Below are 16,026 nucleotides of genomic sequence, written 5' to 3' on the forward strand. Positions count from 1 at the left end.
AAACTTTTTAATGGTGCACTGTAAGCATTATTCATAGCATTAATATAGCAGCAAACAACTATAAGCCAGAGTGGAGCGATGTCGCCAAGTTCAGAGGCGACAGATGCTCCCAGATCTTGTATATAGCGCCTTGACACCATCTCTACAGCCTGTGATGCATTTTATTATCTCAAACTGTTGTCTTTTTCTAGTTCAGTGGTTCCTCACTATCATAATTCCTCTTGACAGCCTCATGTCGCAATCAGCTGACTGTTGGAAAGATCAATGCTGGCGTCAAAACCAAATCTTTTTCCACTTGTTGCTGAACATTGCAGCACAAAAGTTGAGTCCTGAGTTTATTTTGTCTGCATTAACGGAGCCTCTTTAAAAAAAAAAGCCATATGTCTGAAGTAAATAATAAGACGGCTTGTGCAGACTAGATGTTCTCCCCAAAGTTCAGGCTGGCTTTCAGTCCAGAGAATCGCTGATGAGGACTCTCGCTCCCTCTCTACTTTTTTCTCGTTCTTTCTAACATTGACCAATTCAGTTTTAATACTATATTGATCATGTTCTTTGAGTCTTTATGAACTGCAATCGGCGTAGAAGACACCGCAAGTGGATAAAGACCACATCCAGAATGCAGTGAATGGAAAACATAAGAATGGAGTCTTTGAAAGCCACTCAAATCTGAAATGACTTGTAAAACATTCTGTATTTATTTATCAGTCAAATACAAAATCTACATGAAAGAGTCCATTTCTCCTTTTCCAAACTTTTGCAACAAAGCTAATTTAAACACAAAGTTGATCAAACATTAAATCTGTACATCAGAAGTGTTATATGAAAATAAACATTTAAATCTATTCAGTGTCCGTTCCTTCTAAATATATTTGAATCTGACAATTTTAAAAGATCCTAGTTCTTGTGTAACTAATTGTAAAATGATCCAAGGCCATAGCTTATGTTTAATTCAGAGGGAAGAGGCATTTAAGCCATTATAACTAATAACTATTTTGTTTCTATAAATTCTGAATCTGCTAAGTAACTAGTAGCTATAGCTCTGAAACAATGTTCAGGTCAGTCAGGACAAATATTTGATATTGAGGCAGGGACAATAAATTAGTCAATAAACTGAACTAAAAATGCAGCTACAGGAAACAGTCCAAAGGTTCAAATGTCATTAGAGGGCAAGACGCTCCTTTTTGACTTGGCAGTCTCTAACAAGCAAGAGTTCAGAACTTAATACATTTAAATGAATGGATTTGATCGCATCGGTACTTAGTCAGGTGGAAGTTAAAAGTGAACATCATTACTCAGTTATGTTTTGAATTCATAATCCTGTAGTCATTATAGCGGAGACGTTTTAGTTCAAGGGACTGTTTTTGACTGAAGACGTGAAAGCTGTTGAAGGTCGAGAAGACGCAGAAGTAAATTACGTTTGATGTTTGAGGTTTGAGCTGCAGTGACCTGGTTTCAGACTTCTTTCACCTCCTTTGGTTCAGATGTGGGCCAAGGAGGAAATTACACAATCAAAGCCTTGAGAAGCCATTTTCATAGGACAATTGTGCTGTAAACAAGGTCAAGGTGGAGGAACCCAATGAACCCATAGATGTACTACAACCTACACCACTTCTGGTGTAAAGCTTGCATTATTCATCTAAATGCATAAAATCCTTCTCTTTTGTTTTGTTTTACATTATTCAGCATTAGTCTACAAGTTGCCCCACATTTCAGGAAATATATTGCACTTATTGATGAAACATTTATCAACTGGTGATTATGTACTGAAAACACCTAAATCCTAACACCAAGCCTTAAAGTGCCTCATCTGCATCGGAAGGCCAAAGGAAAGCCTACAAAGCCTCAATTGGTGATGCACCATCATATCTTAAGGAGCTTGTAGTACCATATTGCCCCACTAGAGAGCTGCGCTCACTAAATGTGGGGCTACTTGTGGTTCCTAGAGTCTTCAAGGATGTCCTATGTGTACAGATTGTAAAGCCTCCTGAGGCAAATTCATAATTTGTGATATTGGGCTATACAAAATAAACTGAATTGAAAGCTAAAAAACACACTGTCTATGCAAATAGGTCTGCAAATATTTATTAAAGTTATTGATAATGTATTATATTGTGATTGCAATTAAAATAATGTATTATTTGTCTATAAAACATGATGAAAGAAAGAGGCCGTGGTAACATCTCAAAATAGTTTATTGTGTCCAACCAACAGAACAAAACTCAAAGCAATTCAGTTTATGGATTTACAACAAGAACAAACAATAAATCCTCACATTTGATAAGCTGTAACCCTCAAATATGTTGCAGTGAGCAGTAGAGAAACTAACAATCCTAATGGTGCGTGGCATTTGTACACACAAGGTGTCATGTGTACCTCAAACCTCAATTATATATTTCAATCCAATTTGAAATTTCTCGGTATGGATAAGCTCTTCTTTTTTTATTTTAAAATAAAAATGGAGGCAAAGTAAATTTGGTCAACATGTTCTGGCTTCTCGCTCTCTAAACCTCTATAAAGAGAGCAGTACAGAAGAGACAATAACAAAGAGTGCAGAATATCATAAGTAGGGTAATCAATATCACTCATCTCATCTGAAGGGAGAACAGTCCAGCCAACTGAGCCTGAACTTGTATTTTAAAAGGACAGTGAGCTGCTGAGGATATCTGAACTCTTTCAATAATAAATGTCTTGACTAGTGTCTTGGAACTCAGATGTATCCAGTCTGTTTCCACCAACCTCGGAGAATACAACTAAACTAAAATACAAACAAATCCTGATGCACCAGTATCTTAATATCTCCTATAAGAACATGTGCAGCTTGAACGTCAATGATTCTAGGACCAATAACCAAAGAAATATGAGAGTTGTGAACTCGATGTGGGTCAATATGAGAGGCTTGGCCATCTACGGTACGTTCATATCTTCCACAGAGGTTCTGGGATCACAGGGAATAAACTTAAAATCTTGGATTCAGTCTCTCCGTCCCAACAACTGCATCTCTTTCTCCCCTTCCAGCAGAGGAAAGTCATTCATTCAATCCAAACGCACGGTCCTCGAGTTGGCTGGCTGGGACGCATGGCTTTAAAGAGGGATTGGCAATGCGGCCAGCAGTGGCTAGTAAGAGCTTTACAGAGAGCGACAGAACCAGTCTGACTCATGGACACACCAGCACATGACCTCTGAGACTATTGGAGGAGTGATTTGGATCAATATCCCGATTGGACGAGTGGCACTCGTCTGCCGAACACGTGTCCGATACCAAAGGGCTGCAACACAACATGGCCAAAGCCGGGCCAGTTGCTTGGGTAACAGTTGACTTGATTCTTAGTGTCAGTTTATTATCCCAAACTAATGGGCTTCAAGAGGCCTGCACGAGACTCCACAAGCTTACTGATAAATATATTTAATAAATATATGCAATTTGTAAACTTTGCATTCTGGCATTGGACGGGCTCTAACAGTTTAAAGTCACAGTGTGTCCACAGAGAAACAGCAGGCGTCTGCATAAGCACCACGCTGTCCTCAGGACGCCACATACACGTCCACAGGCCACAAAGCTACAACTGCCATGTGCATAAAAGGGAAAGCTGAACATCCCAGAGACCCATTTGTAGCACAACTAAGTTGCTTAACAATCACGCAGTGGTTAGATTTGTGCTGAAGAGCATGAGCAGACTAGTGTTATCCAAAACAGATCAGACTATGGTCACTATGTCCGATAAAATGACATTATAGCCCAACATAAAGGCTTAAACTGGTTAGCCTTCATTCTATCAGAAGATTCAGCTCCAGAGGACACACTCACTGCAGACGGCCACAAACTAGATGGCTTTCTAAGGATGGTTGCTTACACAAACCCTGCATACCACCCAGGGTCTTTGGCACCTAAACTGGTCTCATAACAATATAAATCCTCTAATTCACGCCATCTAAAATGCACTGTTTTCCAAAGGAAGAATTCTTCAGTCATTAAAAATGTTTTTTAACACATTAAAAGCCAGTTTATTACACATATTCCTTCTGAATACCATTAATTTAATACATTTTTATAGTAAATGTCTGAATAAATAAAGAAAACGCAGGATCTCACAAATGTCACGGATTGCTGTTGGCAGCACTGTTTATTCTTATGTTGGAGCCAGGCTGCTAACAAAGCCCAGCGAGCCTGAAGACACATATATTAGCATGTGTGTGTGATTCATCTACATCGAGAGTGTAATCTAGATTGTGTTGGTTTACACCGCTGTGTGAGAGATGGTGGTCTGGAAGGCGAAGGTGATGTGGTTTCGTGCGTGATCAAGGTAAGGGTCTGAGAAGGTGTGTGTGTCACCAGAGAAATGTCTCCATTGCATCAGCTCGGACATGCTGAGATGTTTCTGCTGCGTCCCTCCGCGGTCACCTTGACGTCCGAGCTGGCACGGCCGATCAGAAACCTGCTCCTCGTCCTCCAAGGCAGCTGAGGCTGAAGGAAAAAAAGCAAGTTGAGTCTCAGCTAACTCAAATAGTGGGGTCGGTGTGTGAAGCGCTTCGCCCATCTGCTTACGCTGGACTGAGCCGTCCATGGTACAGCTGCAGTTCAGCAGGTCGTGTGTTAGAGAGAGCGTGTCAGTCAGGCTAAAAAGATCTCGCAGTTCACTGGTGGAGAAGCTGGTGTGCTCCGCCCTTTTGCCCAGGTCGACCACCGTCCCAGAGAGCCCCTGTTTGGACACCTGTCTCTGGAACATTCGCTCCTCAATAGTGCCTGCGAGGAAGGAACACACCCAGAAGTAAAGATTCACACCAGACTGGTTCATGGCTTGCTCCATATTCTTGCTCATTGTGTGCTTTCAGACCTGCAGTGAGGAGACGATAGATGTGCACAGTCTTCTTCTGTCCATCTCTCCACACTCGAGCCATGGCCTGGACAGAGCATTGGGAAACATTGCGGGAGAGAATTACACAAATGTGCACAGCACCATCTGGCGGTTACGTGATGAAATCACAATGTGAATTCACATCTGCAGTTTAGTTCATTTGGTCAACATTAAGAACAAAAGAAGAAGATCCACAGTCTATCTTCACATTGACTTAATAGTTTGCTTACAACCCAGAGCTGTAAGCATGAAGTCACGTATACTGACAGTTTTGGTCATCCTGTGTCATCAGCGGTTAAATAACATGTGGTAAAATAACATGTTGGTGACAGACAGTAAGTTATGGAGCTCTTTAGGTGTACATTTATGTGTTATAGTTAAAAGTCCGCCAAAAAAGAATTGATTTGAATTATTTGTCAAGACTACAACTCAAACTTCGATTTATTTTGTCTTTTATTGACTCGTTTCCGCAGCTTGGCCAGGTCGTCCTTGTATTGAATTGGTTCTCAATTGACTTAAACTAAATCTGGTTACTTAAGGTAAAATAAAAAAGAAACCAGTTAGGACACAACCTTGGTATAAGTCCTTTTCACTTTGGGATTGAAAATCCCCCCCACTTACATTTGATCTATAAGTGTTACTACGGTTACTAAATGACTATTTACTATACATATATACATTTTATATACAGATCACCGGAGTTCGTTTGACAGATGTGAGAGCAAAGAAACCACTGTTACAGACATACACTCACAGACAAGCAGAGAATGGTTCATAAGTCTTACCTGAATGTCATTAGCAGGGTTCCAGTCAATATCATACAGCACCAGGTGGGAAGCACCCACCAGATTAAGCCCCACGCCACCTGCTTTGGAGCTCAGCAGAAACAGGAAGTTCTGAGAGTAGGGACTGTTAAAACCATCAACCAGCCGTTGTCTCTGGTTGGTGGGGGTGTGTCCATCAAGTCGGCAGAAGGTGTAGCCCACATTTACACACAAGTCCTGGAGCAGGTCAAGCGTCTGTGTATAGTTGGACACTACGACCACCCTGCATGGGCAACACATACTTTGTCAGTCTATATATGCACAGAAATGCACAACAATACACAAATGCACACAACCACACCTGTCTGAAGGGCTGAGTTGTCTGATTGAAGCCAGAAGGTTCGACAGAACCAGAAGTTTTCCAGAGTCAGCCGTGTTACATCCACTTGAAGAGTAGGATTCTGGGAAGAACTCAACCAAGCCCTCGTATAAAGTGTTCTCCACTGAACCACTGTCTGTTCTTTCCTACAAAACATAAACCAGTTCTCAGTTAGGACTGGTAGTAAATCTCTAAACACCAACAAAAATACAGACTACTTTTATCACAGCACGAATGCTCAGTCATAGTTCAATACATATTATTATTACACGAGGCAGTCAAATAAAATCAATATCTGAACGCTAGATGCAGGTTTCACTTCCCGCACACCTCACAAAGATCTTAACCTTGGCAGAGCTGTAGAGCAGACCAGGGTGGTTACAGAGCTTCTTCAGTGCAGTGATGCAGGCCAGGTGTGTGTGAGTTTGCGTGGAGCCCTGAAGGCAGCCTCTGAAGACTCTGTGGCAGAGAAGATGCGTGTACAGCTCTCGCTGCAGAGGGGACGGTTCGCAGAACAACGTCCAATCGAGACGAGGAGGCAGGTAGCGGTTGATGATCTCCTGTGTTCGTCTCAGGATGAACATGCCAGTCAGGCGAGAGAGCTCTGTTGCTCGCTCTTCTCCCAAAACGCTCTCCTCCTGTTGGCAGATTCAAAATCAGGTTTAATGCCCGATAATATCGGCAATATACAAATTACTCCATGGAAAAGAAGCGAGCATTAGCATTACCTCTGAGCAGGAGGGCTGTCTGGAGCGTAGAATTGGCTCTTCATATACTTTTCTGTATGCAGTGGACGACCCGAGAATCCCTGGGTTAACAAACTCTATAATAGCATAGAACTCCTGCAGGTCATTCTGGACTGGGGTGCCTTCAAAACAAAGACAATTTGGTTAATCAGAGAGTCCGTAAAGATTTCCCATCTTGCATCTCTATCTCAGAAGGAGTGTGCACCTGTTAGTATGATTCTGCGAGCGCAGTGCAGGCTGCTGAGGGCAGAGGACGTTTTGATGCTGCTGTTCTTTAATCTGTGGCCCTCATCACAAATCACAAGGCCAAACTCCACTTTCTGAACCTGAAAGCATGAGAAAATACTTTAACAAAACAAAAGATTATGTATGGGGATTATTTTTGTACCATGCCCACTTGACAGGGAGACAGAAGGTGAGAATACCTGCTCCAGGCAGCGCAGCAGCATTTCATAGCTGATCACAAGAACGCTGTGCAGAGGGGAGAGCACAAACTGCTCTATCCTATGGTCCTATACATGTCAACAAAGAATGTCTATTAATGACTTCATGCATTACATAACATTAAGGTAAGTCAGTGAACCGGATACTTCAAAGTTCTTTACAAAAAAAGGAAAAGTTAAATACATTTTATATTTATATATCATCATGCATTTATAAGTATCATTATTACTCATTGTGCTCTTTGTTAATGGGCTGAATTCTCTTAAACAATGAGCTTACGAGTATTGTACTTTATGAATAAAATTGCTTTGCTGGATGAAAATTTGAACCTAAAACTTCTGATTTAATACAAATCTTTCTACTTATGCTGCTTAAACTCCTAGTAAATCAAAAAGAAAAGAATATCCTTCTCTCTGCACACCTGATCCACACTGAAGACGCTGATCCTCTCACGGCCCAGCCACTTGTTAAACTCTGCAGCCCAGTTGTGCACGAGGCTGCCAGGAGTAACCACAAGTACACGCTTAGTGACTGGTTTCCCACCGTAAGGTCCTTGTTTAAGCAATGTCCAGGACAGTGCCACGCTCTGGAGGGTCTTCCCCAGACCCATCTCGTCAGCCAGGATAGCCCCATAGTGACCCACAGCTCTGAAGCACACACACAGTAAAAAATAGGATTTATTAGGAGTCCTAACAATGGATGTAATGCCTTTTCTGCACACAGATTCATGTCTTTAAACAGCATGTGGCAAGATGTTACGGGAACAAGCGCCATTACCTCAAGCCCATGACACACTCGTAGAGAAAGAGAAGGCCGTCTCGCTGGTGAGGTCGCAGCTGATTAGTCAAGAACGGGTCAACAACAACATCAACCACAGGAAGCCCAGACTTGTTGTTAAGCCACTGGTGATTGGCAGAAGGACGAGGCATCACCAGTGCACCTGGAAAAGATCCACAGAGTGTGTATATACAAAATGTTTGTATATAACAAGATGGGAGAAGTCAAATCTTCTAACAAACCAGAAGATTCCAGAAGGGTCAACAATATACCTGGAGCCAGTGGGTCATGGCGAGGTCTGTAGACCTGTTCCTCCTCCAGTTTGGATCCAGGAGGATCTGCTCTCCCCAACATTGTTGGGGAGCAGAAACGTTTGGACACCAAGCAACGAGAGGGAGGTGGAGCTGACTCAGTGTGCAGCCCCTCGTTCTGTACCTGGACCTCTTGGAAGCAACGGCCCCTGGCGAAGTCCTCAGCAGATATGACCCCCATCACCTCCACCTCCTTCCCTCCGATCATCAAGGTCTCTCCCTCGGACAGGGAGGCCAGCACTGACACCTTGTAGCCACTTCCTAAACAAACATGCACAACCAGAACCACTTGACTTACAATGATTGTGTGTATTGGGAGAAATTATCTAAATGAGTTTTAAATGTTTGCTATATCTACTTAAAGGTCACAATGTGTCAATGTTCACCGCTTGTTTGTTGCTCCAACTGGTTCAAAAACAAAAGGTTGCAGGTTTAAGAAAAACCTTGAAATATCAGTTTGAATAACATAACCTTTTTTGCTCCCAATACTTTCATACTTCTTATCTACCAGAAGACTTGGTATTAAATATGGTATTATAATTTAGAGGGACTTATGTTTATGATGTGCTTAACTGTCGCAGGCCACATGGGCTGCAGTCACACTGCTCCTTCCTCCCAGACTAAAATACGACAAAATAAAAACGTTAATTAAATTCTGGTGTCCCGTTCTCACCCTTTCCAATGTCCTTGCCCTCCATATCTTTCAGTGTGGTTGAGCGTCCTCTTGTAACCATGACCGCATCGCCCTCCCAGCGTTTGTGTTTCTTCTTACTGGCTTTACACCACATCACACTGAAGTAACGCACTCCGTCCTGACTGCAGCCCGACTCTGAGCCTGCAGCTCCAGTGACACAGACTAAACTCCCTGGAGGCTGAGCGGTTTGAGAAGTCCCGGAGGTCCACTGAGGGTATCCATCCACTCCTGTAACACAAAAGGCATACAACATAGTGAAAAACCCACAAACATCCAATACATACCTCACCAGCAGAGGTCCCTGCTGCACCAAGTCTACCACAAATACATATATAATATGTAGAAGAACCCAACTAAGAAAAATAACATTGATGAGTGGATGCCTGTTTGACATGTAATGCACAAAAAACAGCTAATTAAACTTACTTTTTTTTAATAGAAAAAGTGGACAAAGTGTAAAATAAACTTACATCACAGTATACAAACGTTGAACTACAATCAATGCTGTAGTCACACACATTAAATAACAATAACATCACAAAACCAAGTCCACATCTCCCTTCTTTTGATCGATTCAGCAACCGGAGAGGATATCAGACTTTAACAGATTTCTCTCACTTCCATGTGAATTCAGTCATAGGATAGTAGGATTTGTAATCATTAGCATCTTGTGATTAAGGCCTTCGACATTTTGACTTCAATACTGGGTATCAGAATATTTCTGAGTTCTAAAAAGTTAAATTGTAACCGTTTGATTAGAGCGCTTCTTCTAAATTTCTTACCGACAGAACTTGGATAAAGCGCCCTAGTTTATTTCCCTACATATGCAAAAAGGAAATGCTTTTTTAGTTTCTCACATTATATTTTTACTGATGCCAGATCACGTGAAGATTTTCATTAAGAATTTAAAAGGTGCTAATAATCCCCCTGATATGATCTGGGGAGACTCTCAGACTCCAGTGAATCATTACAGTAAATGCTGGCAGTACATTTAAAGTGGTGGCAGATCTAAGCAGGAGAAGCACCATCATGGTACAAGCCAATCATTACTATTAATTTTCCCTTCCAAATAGCTGGACGTTCATATATATTTAATCTATTTTGGCCAGTCACAGTGTTTGTAAATTGAGCATTTACAAGGTCTGTTGCTGTTTCTGTCAATAAGAGAGATGAGGATACATTTTCAACACCAACAGTTATAAACACAGACTGAAGGCAACACAAGCGAGCCTCATTCTGCAATATGCATAATAGGCTTTCAGTGTCTGTATGAGGCACTATGTTTCCAAAAGAAAGTAAAGTTCTCAAACATGAAACTGATGTGTGATTGCTCCTCAGCCTCTTCTCCACACTTTAATCTCCTCAGAGCCTCTCCCTTTCTAACGCTGGACACAGATGTGCGCGTTCATGCTCTTTATAGAGGAATTGGCAGTCCGTTTCTCAGCCGAGCAGCCTTTATTTGCTCTACTTTAATCTTGGCTCTCAGAAGTTCCTCCTCCAGGTCCTGTTTCCTCTTCAGTCCCTCCCTCTTCTCCTCCAGATACATGGCAACCTTCCTGTGATTAGCCAACACCAACTCGTGCTCCTCTTTGGCTAGGTGCAGAGAGCCAAACCTGTCAGGCTCGGGGTGAGGGTAGATGTCATTGGGGTAGAGGTCATGGCGTAAGGGCAGCGGCGAGGGAGAGAGGGGTATATTAACGGAGGAGGGGACGGGAGACAGTGATGCTTCAAAATCATGAACGCTGCTACCCATGTCCTGCTCCTCCTCCCCCTCTTGGCCACCGTCCAGCACTGATTCTGTGTGTGTGGAGAGGATGGGGAGGTCTGGCGGTGGTTTAACATCCTCTTCAGGGTCCAGCTGGACCACCTCTTGGGGGATACTTGGGACAGCTGCCGAGTAATCCTGGAGTCCGGCCAGAGAGGAGCTGCTGCCAGGATGTTCCACAGGAGAGTTGTGCTTGTTGTATATTAATCTAAAAATGGAACGAAGGATAAAAATATGAGAGACTGAAGTGCTTAAACAATGGCTATTTTGACCTCTGTTGGCGTACACTACATTCATCAATCAAAAGGAACCGTGACTAAGAGACAAGAGAAAATTAAATGATTCGCCCAAGTAAAAAAAACTAACTATGCTGGTTACAGCCTTACAGATAATATATATTCCTTGCTGATTTATAGAATTATGAATAATAAAATGTTTTGGGACAGGGATTTTTAGGTAGGTAATCAATGTTTACTTGCACTAAAATTACATTTTAAATGACAATTCAAAGATTTAGTTGTTTACCATGTATTTTCCCAAACTAATAGATATAATCCGTCTGGTCCTCCTTCATTTCTTTTGCACTAAAAACCTGAACCAGGTTCTCATTTGTAATTTGTAATAGTCTTGTTTATAAAAAAAAACTAAATTGGCAAACTATTCAATATGAAAAAAAGAGTTAAGTATTTTCCATGTGAATGTACCTGAACAAAAAACAAACTACTAAGAGTAGTTTAAAAAAAAGGCAGGACACGTTTTAGCCCAACGTTGTGAGTTTGTAATCTAATTGGGCTTTGCAACCTTGAGTTCAGCTCCTCCCTCCTCCAACTGTTGAGTCAGTATCGTGACTGCATACCGTTATGATGCATGTGCTTGTTAAACTCTCCCCCAACAGTTACGTTTGTATTTAAATGTGTGCCTGTGATCGTAGGTGCATATCACACTGTACCTGCGAAGTGCCTGGTCCTTTTCATGGATGGGACATGGTGAAACAGGTGAGGGATCATCTCCATAATTCTCCTGGTTGGCTCAGAGATGCTCGAATCTGTACTCTGGCTGGGCGTGTCTCCGCTGCATCACTTCCTGCTTGGCTGACTCCTTTAAGCCTCTTGTAGAGTGTCCTGAGGCCCTGAGCGGTGCGATGGGGTCTGTCCCCTCCCAAGGCATTGTATTGCTCAGCAACAGTTCCCAGCACTTGTTCTTGTCCACGATGACTGCATGCTTGTTGGTGTGCTCCTCCAGGATGCGGATGTGAGGACGCACCAGTTTCAACAAGTCCAGCTTCTCAGAGAGGGTGAAGTTGGATGAGCGAGCTTTACCCACCATACTAGACAGAAACACAGAGCTGGCTGCCATCTTATAGCATAGCGGACTCACACAGATTGAGTCAGGCCTATGGCTGTTGCAGCTCAGCAACCACACTCGATACTAAGGCTCCTCACTCTTCCCACCCGTCTTTTTTTTGTCCCTGCTGCTTGGCTTCTCTTGGTCCACGGTGATGAAGCCAACTCTGGTCTTACTCCCATACCTCTCCCATTTTCCTTCTATTCTTCTTCTAAATCAAACATAAACTATGTCCAACATGTGCATGGATTCATACACCACTCCTTGGTTCTCCCTCAGCCACGTTGCACAACAAAAACAGGCTGTGCTGCACACAATAAGAATCAGGCTTAACTAGGCCAGCCTCGTTTAGGCCCCCGCCTACCGCGGAGGACTTTGGATGAATTCCTCCCAGCTTAGGCTGACGTAGCTAAGCCGCTTAAGCCCAGCCCGACCTACTTACAGCTCGGTCTCTCTAAACCCCAAACCAAGCACAGCACAGAGCACAGCCACACTGCACTATAGCACAAAGACGGCAGCAGCGGCACTGCGCTCGACACAAACATTTTGTAAACAATGTATAACAGGTTATTAGGGTCAGGGGTCTATTTTCCTGAAGTGAGTGACGCTTTGAAAAGCGCTGGCTTAACTAACCGAGCGGGGAGGGGCTTTAGAGCGCGCGGGCGCGTGCCCGCGAGGACGAGGCGCTTATACCTTTTGTGCATAAAATAAACCACCACATACGGGTCCACGCGATTGAAATACTAGTTGAAAACGAAGCAGGCAAACGCAGAGTGAACCGCGTGTGTTTCGGGGTGAAAAACAGCGGCACTAGTTGCTCTTGCAGGAGAGGAGGACGCGGTGGCTCACTGATCCCGAGCACAGTCCTAATCTGCCCGGCGCTGCCGCTGCACTACCCCGCTCCTTTGCATAATGCTGGACCTGCTGTCACTCAGCTTTAGCCTGCCTGGTTTAACGTCCAGTGTGTTGCATTATTAGCCACAGAGACAGTCGGGTGCCGCAAGATCGCTATAAAATTATTGACGCGGCGTCGCGCGGTTGATTATGGTTGAAATACAAATAAAGAAAATACCATCCGAGATACACGAGGGGCATTAACTGGAGCACAACCGCGCTGAATTGCGTGCACACTGGTGCATCATTTTGTAGTCAAATCAAGTAAACAGCGTCGATTATTTTTGGTTGCTAATCTGTAGTTGATGTTTCACAATGAACTTCTGAATGAAAACACACGGAGTGAACCTGTGTGGTTTTTGTGTTTAGATTACCGGGATTGTGAGGAGAGAAAGCATCTCCTGCCTCTAAAAAAGGCTTCTGAATCAAAACCAAGAAGTGGAGCTGCTTGTGCAGATTTTGCAAACCGAAAATTATACCTGTACAATAAGGAACTCAGTTATAGGTCTTTTAGCATAACGATGAAGAGAATATTTAATGACACATTTCCATCGTTTATATAACACGGCAGTAGTGTCCATCAGTGGACTTAATAAACTAGTGTTTGCTTCTGCACAGGCAGAACATTTGTGAAGCTAATTCTCACATCTCTGAATCGGTTACTCAACATGGAGGGTTTCAGACAGACTGTTTAAAGTCTTTAATAAAGCAGACTATGTCACATAATGCACGTGTAATCGTGGCGTAGGTACTACAGGGTGCATTTAAGTACTATATTGTGGTCCTGGTCAACATAATTAAAGTTATTACTATATCCTCAACCAACTGCATGATGAATTTAGTATATCAGCAAACAGCTGAGGAAACATGAATTAAAGAGTATGCATCATGTCAATACTGTTACAACTCATGACATGTGTTCCTATTAGTTATAAAATGAAGACTTGCAGCGTATAAATATCCCAAAGAAAAGAGTGTCAGTCAAATGTTTGAATTAACGTGTGATACATATGGAGGTATTTCTTATGCATTTTAAGTACACATTAATTGTAAATAACCCAAAACCCGTAACAAAACATGAATATATATACAGCCTTATAAGATATGAATAAACTGAGAACTGATTGCAAAAGTAATTATGTCATGGGTAATTTCTTTTAGACATTTCAATATATATATATATATATATATATATATATATATATATATATATATATACACACACACATCACCTTTCTGGTGGATATTTGTCTGAAAAAAATTAAAACTGGTATAGATGCTGGACCCAAAAAACATAAAAGAGGTTTTGTTTCATAATCTATTCATAACAATTCTTGCCTGGCCATAACAGATACTGTCCCAGCTACACATCGTTGTGTCTTACCTGCAGGTCTGTTGTCTTTTGTGTGCTCTTCTGAACCTTTGCTGGCATGTTCTGACTCAGCCTCATTCTCCTTACTTTCCGCTGCACTGAGAACACGAGCCAGAGCCCTCGACAAGACTGGAGCAGACTGGGCAGCTTTGGGCTGGACATCACATGCTGGTGCTGGTAGACTTCTCTGGACCTGCAAGATGAGAAGAAGAGAAAAGACAACTCATAACCTGAGGACGTTTGAAACAACGCTGGACAATGAAAAGAATATGAAGGGAACCAAAAGAGTACTGAGGGGTCGGAGTGTAGATTTAAGCCTCACACAGGTGCTTTACGTTATTCTGGCTGATTAGACCTCAGGTCTTTGATGGAAACTTATTAGGACACAAAACATCATCTTCCAAAAAGAATGATAAAGGAGTCATTTTTCCCACCTTAACAGGTTAAACAAACTGCTGACAGGAGGCTCAGGAAGATGTCCATCAATTAGTCTATACTCGCCCACACACTCCTGAGAAGAGGTCTACCTGAAAACACCTGTGTGGGTGTTTAGAGCCTTAAATGTTTTGAATAATTTACCTTTTCTAGTGCATTGCTTAAACCAAGTGTAGGGGTAAGGGGCTTAGATTTAGCCACGAGACAGGAAGTAGATGCTCCAGGGGGCATAAACCGGGGCTTTTTCAAAGCATTACCCAAGAGCTGGCTGGGAGCTCCTGAGCGCCGCATTGTGCAGCCCTCAATAATCTATATCCTAAAGACAGAAAGAAAAGAATAAACAGTCATTAATATTGTAGATCCTAGTCAGCATATGAGCATGTCACAAACACCCATGGATCTTTCAAAGCAAGTATGTGAGTGAGATGAGTGGGTTTTACTGTCTTTATGGTTCATCCACAGAACTCAATGTCTTAGTAGTTCAGTGTTCCTTGTCCTCAACAGGAAGGTTCAGTTACAACCTCAACTAATGTAAACAGGCCATATTAGACAAGAGAGAATACGTAATACTATTGCATGATAAACTAATAGATTATAAATAATAATTCATATAAATTCACAATAATATACAACAAATGTCTTAGCTGCATCCTCCCAAATGCAGCTCCAACACACCTTTCCCGCATCCCAGGTGTGACGGATATGTAACGTTAAATGAACATGTTATCTATACATCTGTCCATCTATGTTAGAGAGGGAAAGGGCAACATTTAAAAACTGTCAAACGAATGAATAGTGACAGCAATAACTCATTGCGGCTAGAGCGACGATTAATCCATTCCTACCAATTCAATCCCAATCGTCTCATATATTGATATATTCATATATTAGATGGTTGTCAACAAACCATCTAGCTAATCCACAGCTTTCTAACGACCCCACTCCCTGAAGGTCTTGGACCTGCTAACACCTGGGACCACGTTTACCATAAACCACTAAGCGGTTAGCGGCGTTAACTTGTCGCTTGAGCGTTTCATGTTAGCTAGCTAACTCGCTCACGTCAAACCAGCGCTACCACGGAGGTTGTAACTCGGCTGTCATGTTTGATAACGTGTCATACGTACCCGGTTGAACTACAAGAACAGCTAAAATCACAAAATGTCACTAAAATGCCCCCCAAAACAATCCGTCTTGTATTTTGTTCCTTAACTCTTGATTCTGTTCGAGTTCGCCCGCTAAATGTTTTGA

General features: G+C 42.3%; 2 protein-coding genes across 2 annotated transcripts; both read right to left on the reverse strand.

Moving 5' to 3' along the window:
* Positions 1 to 3,976: 3,976 nt before the first annotated feature.
* Positions 3,977 to 16,025, reverse strand: rad54b (RAD54 homolog B). Its single transcript, XM_034553947.1, has 16 exons — positions 15,903 to 16,025; positions 14,923 to 15,094; positions 14,356 to 14,536; positions 8,948 to 9,196; positions 8,236 to 8,535; positions 7,964 to 8,126; positions 7,608 to 7,833; positions 7,168 to 7,254; positions 6,948 to 7,068; positions 6,725 to 6,864; positions 6,344 to 6,634; positions 5,979 to 6,142; positions 5,639 to 5,900; positions 4,833 to 4,899; positions 4,544 to 4,741; positions 3,977 to 4,462 (listed from the first exon to the last, which is right to left on the reverse strand). The coding sequence occupies exons 2-16, from the start codon at positions 15,067 to 15,069 to the stop codon at positions 4,236 to 4,238; spliced, it is 2,823 nt and encodes a 940-aa protein (XP_034409838.1). The 5' UTR covers positions 15,070 to 15,094; positions 15,903 to 16,025; the 3' UTR covers positions 3,977 to 4,235.
* Positions 9,422 to 14,079, reverse strand: LOC117745546 (fibrinogen silencer-binding protein). The gene is given in 6 exon segments (XM_034553949.1): positions 9,422 to 10,941; positions 11,683 to 11,716; positions 11,719 to 11,776; positions 11,778 to 11,837; positions 11,839 to 11,921; positions 11,924 to 14,079. Coding segments are annotated over 6 exon segments (960 nt in total). The 5' UTR covers positions 12,090 to 14,079; the 3' UTR covers positions 9,422 to 10,382.
* Position 16,026: the final 1 nt, after the last annotated feature.

This window comes from Cyclopterus lumpus, chromosome 16 (genome assembly GCF_009769545.1).
Source record: "Cyclopterus lumpus isolate fCycLum1 chromosome 16, fCycLum1.pri, whole genome shotgun sequence".
Classification (NCBI taxonomy): domain Eukaryota; kingdom Metazoa; phylum Chordata; class Actinopteri; order Perciformes; family Cyclopteridae; genus Cyclopterus; species Cyclopterus lumpus.

Excerpts from the sequence above, each read along its gene's own strand:
- rad54b (XM_034553947.1), bottom strand. The coding sequence starts at position 15,069 with ATGCGGCGCTCAGGAGCTCCCAGCCAGCTCTTGGGTAATGCTTTGAAA. Across the intron at positions 6,143-6,343 it reads TGCTCTACAGCTCTGCCAAG|GAAAGAACAGACAGTGGTTC; the intron begins GTTAAGATCTTT and ends TATGTTTTGTAG. Across the intron at positions 4,900-5,638 it reads ACCCTGCTAATGACATTCAG|GCCATGGCTCGAGTGTGGAG; the intron begins GTAAGACTTATG and ends TGCTCTGTCCAG.